Source organism: Fulmarus glacialis, unplaced genomic scaffold, assembly GCF_000690835.1.
Source record: "Fulmarus glacialis isolate BGI_N327 unplaced genomic scaffold, ASM69083v1 scaffold28244, whole genome shotgun sequence".
Classification (NCBI taxonomy): Eukaryota; Metazoa; Chordata; class Aves; order Procellariiformes; family Procellariidae; genus Fulmarus; species Fulmarus glacialis.
The window spans coordinates 2,985-14,403 of NW_009209141.1; the positions used below are offsets into that span (position 1 = coordinate 2,985).

General features: G+C 38.2%; 1 protein-coding gene across 4 annotated transcripts in view; it reads right to left on the reverse strand.

Moving 5' to 3' along the window:
- Positions 1-5,740: 5,740 nt before the first annotated feature.
- Positions 5,741-11,419, reverse strand: part of ACSL3 (acyl-CoA synthetase long-chain family member 3) — a 30,951-nt gene continuing 25,272 nt past the window's right edge. For all 4 annotated transcript variants that reach the window (XM_009576744.1, XM_009576746.1, XM_009576745.1 and 1 more), the window contains 2 exons: positions 8,582-8,739; positions 5,741-6,242 (listed from right to left, as the gene is read on the reverse strand). In XM_009576744.1, the coding sequence (XP_009575039.1) occupies positions 6,085-6,242; positions 8,582-8,739 (316 nt within the window). In that variant the 3' untranslated portion in view covers positions 5,741-6,084. The remainder of the gene's footprint in view (positions 6,243-8,581; positions 8,740-11,419) is intronic.

Genomic DNA, 11,419 nt, shown 5'->3' on the forward strand with positions numbered 1-11,419 from the left:
AGCTGGACAGGAGCCAGCAAGTTGCGCTCGCAGCCCAGGCGGCCACCCGTATCCTGGGCTGCGTCAAAAGCAGCGTGGCCAGCAGGTCGAGGGAGGGGATTCTGTGCCTCCACCACCCGGTCACAGCTGGCCAGGGCGCCCGGCTGCAGCCCTGCTCGCTGAAGAGCGAGGCCGTCTCTCAACTGTTACGACGGGATGGCACGTAAGGACAGGTACAGCTGTAGAAGTGTAGCACAGGCACACTCTTGGTTTAACTTTCATTGCCAAGATAGAAATTGTATATACGCAGAAATATTAAAAGATTTTCAAAAATATTATTCCTAAGTTTTTTTGTTTGTTTGTTTGTTTTAAAAATCACTGACTTTTTCAACTATTTGGGTACTCCCTTTCCCTGCTGTCTCCCCTAGATTTTTCTGGTGTAGACAACAATAGCAACTCAGGACTTCAATGTTTTTATTTGTAATTTTATTGTACCTATTATTTTGGATCCTATGCCTCTCTAATGGCTTACTTAACAGTTTCTGAAAACTAAGGCTCCTAAAATGGTTATATGTTTATCCTTTCTGAAATTAGTTGCTATAATAAATTACCTACTATAACAGTACAGAACTTGTTTACTTCTCTTTATTTTATTAAAGAGCCCCCTAAAGGCATTTTAGCAGCTGTGGATGCCTAAGGGGGGAAAAAAAATCCCAAACAAACAAACAAAAAAATCTATTAAAGTGTGTCATATTATCCTAAATTAATTCGAAATAAAAAGTTTTCAGTCTTAAAAAACCTAGTATTTTTGAAGGAAAGAAAACAAACAACTACTTTGACTATAGCTGAAAATCAGAAGGAAGCTGGAGCCTTCTCATGGCTGATGAAAGGGATAAAAATAAACATCAGCTATGCAGCAGGAAGGCTTGACATGTAGCCAGCACTATGACCCTAGGCATCTGGGGAACCTGTAAATAAAAACCCAAAAAAGAGAAGAAAAAGAGGCATCTGTTAAGTTGAGATGCCTCCAGGTTGGATGGTTACCAGCAACGATCTGTGAGCTTATAATCAAAACCTTAAATTTAAGCGCTCAAGATCTCTTAAGAAGTCCAATTGCAAGCATCTAACATCTCTTTGGGATCTGACCCTTCAGCCCATAAACTTAAGGAAAATTAATTAATTACCAAATGTAAGTCTTAGTACATCTGAATAGTAAAAAAAAAAAAAAAAAAAATCAGAAGCTTACAGCTTTACGTAAGGTATTACTGTAGCTGGTGCTCTCAAAAAAAGGGTAAATGGCAGATCATATGCAAATAAAATAGACAAAGCAGGATGGTAACTTTCCTGTAGTGCAAAACCAGGCTAACCTGATAACTAGTGTTCCTGCATTCATCTTGAAACCGTCCCATTTATTCTGAGTATTTGAGAAGACTTGAAATTATAGTTTGAAAAGACACGAGTTGGCTAAATTCCCACTGTATCAGGTATGATTTCTACTCCTGAATTAGCAAGCCTTGCACATAAGGGTGATTACTACCCAGTCCAGATACATAAACTCACGACCAACAATATTAACATACAGCAAAATACATCAGCGATACCTGTATAAGCACAAATGGCTGAGTAGTCAGCCAGAATATTCACGACCTGCAAAGCAGGAGCACATGGCTATTCACACAGAAAACTGCCAAGATACCAAACACGAGCAATGCAGGGATGGAGTCTTTTGCAAAAGGTTACCAGCACCGTGAGGCAGGGAGCAAAACAAAAGGACATGCCCACCATCAAACAGGTTTCCCTGGCAATGCAACGTTTTGAACTACCCTAACCCACTACCCGTCTTAAGCAGCCACGTACTCAACTAACGTGATTTAAATTCACTAATTTACAACCGTAAATTATCTAGGCTCAGATAGGTAAAAATGAAATGCCATTTAAAAAACTGGACGTATAGAGCCTGATTTGTGAAATTAATTTTATTTTTGAAACATGATATCCAATTACAAATAAATAATTCACACAATATAACTCAATTAGGATATACAATGTTCAGGCAGTTCATAGTAACAACCAAGATCACATTGAAAATGAGTTTACATTAAATAACCAATTACAATAATACACAACTGGTCATTCAATTAGCGTTTCAGCCTGGTCCAAGGTGTATGCAAGTTGAAGATTGTTCCTCTTACCAGTAAAGAAACAGATGTACACAATTTTATACCGAATCCAAAGTAGTTAATACATCACATTAATAAAAATTAAAAATGCTGCATTGCATCACCTAAATGTAGTTTTAGTACAGAATAAAAGCTTGTGAATTTTAGCAGGATAAAGGCCATTGCAAAGGAGTCTTATGTCCTATAGCAATTTCTGCATAAACTTACAAGCTTTACAGGATGTTTTTAAGGTATGGTTTCAATTCCATACCTTTCTCTGCATCCTATCTATAAAACCAGTAGGACATGGGTATGCATTATGTTCTTAGTTTCAGTTGCACATTGTTTTTTGCTTTCATTTCAGCAAAATATTTTACTGCTAAGATACAGCTTCCCATTGAGGTGTGGTCCTGCTTGTGTGTAAACTGCAGTAGCAGCAGCATCAGTAAACTTGCAAGGTCTTTTCTGACATGTAGTTTTATTTCCTAACCTACTCCAGAAACACTATTCGCTGCAAAGAACACTTATGATATCTAGATTGAATTTAGCCTAAAGTCCTGAAATATTTTTAAATAACTGTAGGAATTTAAAGGAGATTCACAGCATCCTTGGAATTTCTTGGTCAGTCATTTTTTATAATGAAGTATGTAAATTTTCACAACAGAGTACGTAGTTACCGTTTCCAATGATTCAGTGGATAAATATAGACTTCCAATGCTGGGAAGTCTGTATTTACAAAAGCTTTGTTAAAAATCCCCCGCTTTTGGGGACCCCTCAGGTGAGGTATATGCCCCTTGTTCTTAGTTTGAACTCAGAAAGACTGTTTAAAAGTTACGGCTCTTCCTATTACAAAATTCCCCATGTGATGGAGACCATTACTTCCAACCATGCACTTTTCCTAATTTACTCTACAGCTGTCCGCAGCCTTTGGGACATGTGCAATACATTTCAGCAGGTACTTTTGTTGTTCTTGTTACGCTGGGCATGGGAAGACACACAAAAACACACACACACCCCAAAAAAAAAAAAAGGGAGAGAGCAGGTAAATTCCTGGCTGGCACGTAGTGCATCTATGCAGGGTTTCAGCAACCCCCCCTGAAGTTGTCTTTCTGCTCAGCCATGCAAGAGCACAGGGCGAGAACATGGTGGCAGCCAAAAGTATCTGACAGGCATAGCAGTCTCCAGGAGTAAGACTGCCGGAGCAAGGAAGCCCTGCATCTGAACAGCAACTGTGACTTACCGACCCATTACAGCCCTGGTCGATTAATGAGAAGCATGGGCACCCACGAGACAGGTGGCCTCAACGGGACATGGAAGTACTCAGAATCTAGCAGTATTAAAGTCTGTCTTTTGTTATAAATCAAAAGAAAAAACCGTACTCATCACAAATATTTTAAGCTCATACAAATATTTTAAAAGTCTTTCCATCTTCAACGCTGAGCCTAAAATTAATGAACTGCTTTATTTTCACATTCTGTAGAAGAAATAAATGTCCACAATGAATCTGATGTCTAAAGAAGGAGGAACTATATATATATAGACATCCATTTTAAATATTAAAAAAAAGAACTGTAAAATCAAATGCAGTTAGACTGCAACCCATTCTTGGGACTGGATTAGAAGAAAAATTAAAACTACTATTTCCAAACCATTTTAAAAGTTTCATTTATGCAATTTATCCAAAAGTGGATTTAAACCCTTAGCAGAATAAAATACTAACTTCAGATTTCTTCTGAATTAACCAAAAGCAGATTTCTTTTCCTAAATCTGCTGCACAATGCACCAAGTGATATACATAGTACTTCAGCAATTTATTAATTTTCACTAAAAATCACACAAAAAAAAATTTGAACAATGTACATCCTGTGCTGAGTACAAACTATTTAAGAAGCTGTTGATGGAACAGAGATACATATGTAAGTATTAGTAATGTCTAATATATGGTGTGACACTTCCCTACAGACTTGGCAATTTCCACATTCAGATTCTTCAGTCATTTTCCAACATTAGTCTTATCTCTATTTGCCAGAAGGTTTTAATTTATGATCTAGATATCTGAAGGCATTAATCTCATAAATGCGGTTCTGATTTCTTTTTGTTGCTTATATTTCTATTTGACTAGTTACACCAAAATTCACCAAATGGTAACAGTTTTTCATAGACAGCAGCAGGGGAAATCCATGAACAGTGGGAGAGATGGTAATGTAACATAAAATACAGCGCAAACCTTCTCATTGTTTCATCAAAACTAAAGTACATGGAACCTACTTGGTAACTTCTGACTCCTATGAAACTACTTTCTATAATCAATGGAAAGTTAATTTAAATAATATTTCAGTATTTTTTTAAGTGAGAATTTGTGTAACAAACACCTCCCAAAACTCCCATGTCACAAATGCCAACAGCAGGAACTCCCTCCCCCAAACAAAGCTTCTGCCATTCAGAATTGCTATATGCTACCATAGTAGGGTACTAAGTGAGCATCAAGACCTTGATTTTTAGTGCTACAAGTAAATGATACACGAGAGAATAATCTCTAAATTAAAGCCATTTTAATATTTGCTCCATCACAAAGTTGACTGATGTATGCCTTTTCACATTCTCATGTAACCCTGATTAAAATATTCTTTCCAGAAATATTTTGATAATAAAATTAACATCTGAAACAAATCTGAACATTCTCACTGAGGAAGAAAAGATCCCCCATAGTTCTTCAAACAATATTCACATATCTATAGTAAAACAGAAATTGAGACTCCTTCCCAAAGTCAGAATTGGGTGTAACAAACCAAGCAACATAAGTAACTCTGGCTGACAAATATTTCAAATATCTGTTTTTAAAGCAAAAAACGCTGAACAAAAGAACACAGAATTAAAGGGAGATTTTTAATGGCACAAAGGGCAGCTAGGCACTGTGTGAGCTGAGAACATAACTGTCATTATGACTTTAAAAATCCCCCCAGTAAGATTTGGGTTGCAGCTAGGGCAGAACAGGGGTCTTGCCAGACTTTCACAAACAACGACGGAGCAAGCCCAGTTTAATGGCCAAACCTAACGAGAAAAGACAGAAGTTGTTACAGTCCCTCTATTAAAAGGACACTGTCAAACTCACAAAGTGTTAAGTGAAATTAATGCTGAGAGTTATTAGCTCTACACAATTCAACTACTGGAAGAAATGTTCATGAGCTATTTAAAAAAGGAGTTTCTGTATTTGAGAAGATTATTCTTAGGTTTAACTTCTGCTGTGTTAATAGCATCTTTTGTATTAAACAAGCTTTAACTAACACCCGCAAGAGTACCTGCCTTTATGCAGAGCTGTGCCATGACCATCTTTTCATTTTCAGATAAAAATAAAAGTAACCATTAGGCACATATTGACAGTCTATCACACAAGCTGGAATGTCAAACATTTTCTCCCTCAGATTTACACAGAAAAATTGCACAGCAGCAAATAACCTGGTCCTCTGTTCAACAATGATCTCGTTACAAGCATTTTCAATGTACATAATGTCCCAACATCAATACCTTCCTATCTTTAAATAATTAGGTAAAAAAAGGCCCCCAGTATAACCATTTCTTATATAGCCAAGTTCTCTCTATATACATCCAAATTTTAAAGATACAAATAAAACATTATACAGGATTTATAAATGTTTAAAAACTTGAGGCTTCAGAATCATGGCTTCCCAAAAAGACTCGGGAAAATCCACAGACTGACAAGGTAGCAGAGAAAACTGGAAAAAAGGAGACAGACACAAGTTTGCTGCCGTAACATTTTACTAAACTTGCCAGTCATCGTGGTGATGTTATCAGAAATAACAGTTTAAGCTGCAAATGAGGAATGGTGGTTTTGTGTGTTGATCTCAAGTGTTGAGACAGGCAATTCAAGTATTTCCTATTTGATCCAAGCTCATTGTAGCAAAGTGGTGCAGAAAAAAGAATTATTTTACATTTTTCCATACATTCGATCAATGTCCATTTGATAGTATGCCGTAAGCTCTTTGCGTTTTAGTTTGAACGCATCTGTCACTAGACCAGTCTCAGGGGTCCAAGGATCAGGGCTCAAACGAATTTTAACTGGTATTTCAAACTTCTCCAGATTAGCTGTAAAAATAAACATTTTTAATACAAAACATAAATGTAACCATTTTTCTGCAATTAAGCACAAAAGGAGAAACCGTATTCTCACACAGAAAAGCACATGACATAAATGAAGAAGTGCTCCTCAAACCCCCCCCATGGTTAGCTTTGAAAACCCCTGTGGTCACAAGTAGAGTGACAGGATCCACCAGTAACTGTTCTCCAGTTTCCAGAGAAATACTGAAATAAACCCCAGCTGTTTGGGTATCTGTGCTGCTCCCTAACTTCAGAAAAGCCTCAGTGCATGGAAGTGACATCCTCAAAATATACGCTGTTGTATCAGTGTTATAATACTCATCTTCTGGAGATAAAGTCTTAAAATCCACACTACTTAAGCCTTGAAGAAACAGGGGGATTTTGTGTTTTTTTCCTGATAGTCCTAAATTGTTGAAGGAAAGTAATTTCATACGGTAGCTGTTCCCCTTACTGAAATAGAACAGTGCTCTGCATGTTATACCTTTAGCACAAAACCCTGCATGATTTGCAAGAGCTTCTGCTATGGCTTCAGACATAAGAAAAGAAAACCAAATAACTCTAAGAAAAGTGATCCACAGATGGGCAATATTAAAAAAAAAAAAAAAACAAATCTATTTTCAGTTTAAAAAAAAAAAATCCACAAACGTATAAATATCCTGTGCAACCTGCCATTTTTAGATTTTCCTGCACCTTTTACTCCCCTTGACATTAAATCACTGGGATTTTTTGCAATTTAGCACTAAAAATCATAGTATTACTTTAAAAGTAAAGCCTATGATACCAAAGTGAAAAACAAAAACAAATACAAAATAACATCAAAATGTGTAAAAATGACTCAGGATTAAATCAAATATTGCATTTCATTGATTTTAACAACATATTTAATCCTCTTTAAAATAGTTAGTGCTCCACAAAAAAAAAAAAGGAAAGCGACTTTGTACATGCTCTCCATCGCAGCAGCTTCTTAGAATGACTTTGCCCATATGCTCCACACAGCGAAGAAAAATGGACTAGAGACATGGGGCAAGGAAAAAAAAAAGTCTGCTGCAGTATTGAGACTGCACTCATTGTAAGACTATGCTCCTGTAACAGAAGTCTGCAAATATACGAATCATAGAGTTTAATATATTCACAAATAATATGGAGAAGAGAAAGATTAACGAGACAAAGATTGTTGGAAGCATAAAGTTATCCAGGGTAGAAAAGATGAGGACAAACTGCAAAGAGATGAAGGACATCATGATACTGAGCAATTGCAAAACAGACAGCAGAATACATTCACTGCAGAAAAGTGTAAAAGAGAACACGTATGAAAAACAAATTTAACATCCACAATGACCATTTAAAAAAAAAAAACAAACATTCTGTGGTCATAACTGACAGCTTTATGAAAAAAGCTCAGTGCTTAGTAATGGTCAAAAGCAAAAACAAGGCAGAAATTAACTTTAAAATAACAAACAAAATATCATTGTGCCACTGTTTAATTCTGCACCAGAATAGCTAAATAGACTATAACCAATTAGCATGAAAAAGATACAGCTGAGGGGGAAGTGTAATAGCCACTGAAAAAAAGTGACGACTGCCATTGTGAGTGTTCACTGCCTCTTCCCATACAAGAGCTCGGCAGAACCAAACTGAACTAGCAGATGGCAGGGTTAAAACAAACACGAGGCATTTCTTCACATGAACATAGCTGAGCTGTGCAACTCCGCCACAAAATACTATGGATAATGATACAGAATATTTACCTAACTTTAAAATGCGACTAGACGAGTTAATGGAAGAAAAGTCTACTGAAAATTATTAACTACAAAGACACTGCTTTCAGTTTAGGAAATCCCTCAGATGCAAGTCACTGGAAGCTAGGAGAGCCCCTGTCACCATAGGCTTATTTCAACTATACATAGGTATGTGGCATGTGAGACTGTATGATACCCAACACACATATCATGGATCTACAGATGACCCACATTCTTTTGGACCAGCAGTTAAGGCCAAAAAGATACTACAGGACATCTTAAAGAACACCAGACACACACACACACACATCTATATATAGGCAGCTGATCTGAGCTTGTTAAGTTTGCCCTGTTTTTATATTCTTTCCTCAGCTATTGGCCATGGTAAAAGAAAAAAAAAAAGTTACGTGAACCAAAAGGACTGACCCAACTCATGTTTTGTTGTTGGTTTTTTTTGGTATGGAGATTTCACTTCATATATATTCTATGAAATATACACGCTCAAGGAAATAATTTTTAGGGCCTATGCTTATCTGTTTCACAGACATCACGGTCCACAAGGTTAATACTATCTACCCAGCTACTCACCTGCCATGGCAGCCTCAGCTAGCACCTTCAGTACCTCTTTTTCCATCTCAGGACTGTTACAGATCTCTTCCCAGGTTCCTTTAAATCCTTTCTTTCGAGCTAGTTCTGCGAGCTCCTTTTGATTTGGCACAACAAATCCAATGACATAAGAATGGAAACTGAGAAGTATAATGCACTTTAGTATGAATTTTGTAAAGTTAACGAGTCTTCAAAAATAACATTTCAAGTTGAGGGGTTTGAACTTCATACAGAGATATTGCTCTTAACAGTTGGCTTTTGTTCACCTGATACTCTCTCTGAAATAGTACACAAATAACCTTTGCCTGCTTAAAAATAGGTAGAAAGAGAAGCTACTTACCTTACAGCAACTGGATTGCTTCAAGGTGTGCTGTCCATATGCATATTCCACTGTGTCTCATGCTCAGAGCTTTGGGGAAGCAGTACCCATACGATGTCAATGCGCCTGCCTCTCCTCATGTTTTGCATCCCGGTATGAAGACTGGTGTGCAGCTTCCCTACCTCAGTTTCCTCTCAACTGCAGAATCCCGTTACTGTAGAGGAGTAGAGGACTGCAGTGAAGAGGGGTTGGAGAGCAGGTTGTGGAATGAGCATATGCACAACACATCTCAAAGAACGCCTGCTTCTGTAAGGGAAGTGGCTTCTCTTTCTCTTTCAAGTGACTGTCCATACGCTCACTCTACTGTTAGCGATCTTTGCTCCTGATATGCCTAGAGCATACAAAGCTGTGATCTCAAAGTCTTTGGGAAACACTGAAGCACAATTCACCCTGAAACAGGTATTCAAGATTTTTCAGATGATGTAAGGTTTGGGGAAAATGTGAACAGAACCTCACATAGCAACTCACACATTCTAACAAAGCAGATTACAGAATCAGAGAGCTGAAGGCGATCTCAGAAGATCACCTAATTCATTCACTTGCCTTGAAGCAAAGCCAGCTACATCTAACAGATGTTTGTCTAACCCGTTCTTAAACATCAGGCAAACGCTAATGCCAATGCTTCATTATTCTTAGCATTGGTAAGCTGTTCCTGATGGCTATTCCTGACTCTTCCTCTCCGCAGTTTACATCAGTTGTATTTTCATACAGCCAAGTCAGATGTTCCTCTCCTTTCCACAGAAGCCATTTATTTGTTCACAGACTGTTACTATTTTTTTTTTCCTTCTCACCTTTCTAGTCTTCCTTCCTTAAGTTTCTTTAGGAATTTAAGCAATGCCCTTTTCTCCAAAGTCTTGCATCACAGATCTCTGCCCAGACATTCCCATTTTTGTCCCGACTCTTTTCAAGAGGTCTGCCTTTTCTGAAGTTTTGCATGTGGAACTCAGACCCTTGGTATAGCAAAAAGATCATTGTGCATCTTGTAGGCTATGCCATATTATTTACCTTCTTATAACAGCCTGGCACTTGTGGACTCACGTCAGCTCCTACAGAAATGCTACCAGCAGGTCCTCATCCTGTATTTTTGCAGTTTACTTAGGTGTAAGTATAATTTACATTTCCCCTCTTTAAACTGACTGCTGTTTTCAAGCAAATCTCCATCTAGTCAAGCTTGCTCTGAATTCTAATCCTGTCCTGCACTGTACCTTTGGTCCTCTCCCACCTTAACCATCTACAGGTTTATTAAATCTTTTCAACTCTCTCTTTTACCACACAGATCACTGATGCAAAATACAGAACCTTAACCCCGGTATGGAGATTACTTTAGCTTATCCTTTAAGGTCTCCAAGACCATTTTAAAGTACTAACTCTGAATACCCTTTTGGTTACTGTACATTGCAATTTTCTCCTTTGTTACTGGTACGAATTATAATGGGCACCTGACAGCAGCTGTGAAGATTGCACAAAAGTCCATTACAAACACAGGCTTCCCTGGCATCATCTGTTGACAAGCTTTGCCTGTTGGCTGACTCAAAACCGTTCTCATTTTTCTCTTACTAAGAATGTCCTTACAGAAAGACTTCAGATTAGCCTCCGTATCACTTACTGCTTGCATCTCACCTTCTGTCTTTGCCTCTCTCCGATTTCCTCCCCCCCCCCAACCACTCATCCTATACTCTGTTCTGAACCCATGTAACGTCATCTAGGGTCTACTCTGTAATGTATATGTATTATGTATGAAGGCATCCAGAACACAAAGGACTCTGGTACTTTCATCCCTGGTTCCTGTAGTCTTTTGACATGCTTAAGGTCATGTCCAGCAATATCACCAGTGTCTCCAGAGATAAAGAGCATACAGAAGTAATAAGTTGGCTTGGTAAGCCTCAAACTTTCGGTTCATCTAAAATTCAGCTTCTTGGGTAGAAGCATACTTCCTCTGGACAAACAGGTTCATGCAACTATGCTTTTTCCTGGACGGAGCACCTTGGAGCTCACAGCTCCTAGAACGTGTAGCTTTTCATTCTGTACCACTGAGTTAAATCTTCACTTGCAGTTCAAATGCTGAAGCACTGTTTGTCCTGAGAAGTATCCTGAAGACTACATCTCTCTGGAGTAGCTACTTCCCTCTCCACTACTGTTCCTTCTGCAGACCTTTTGAATTTGCTAGTTTCTTCAGTCCTGGGAGGTCATAACAAGAGCACGAAGGAAGAAATTTTCAGAATTTGGTCCTCAGGACCTTCTTAGTCACCTCCTCCATGCTAAGAGATTTTGCCAAACATCTCTCCTACGCTAGGCATCCTCATTCCCTTGCTGTGCTTGAGATCCTACCCCAGTATGGCCCTCAGACCTATCGCAAGAGATGTATACAGTGGCACTACATGTCGATATCACCATTTCTATTCTGTAAAGCCTGGTCCTTATCAGCTTTCTTTGAGCTTCCT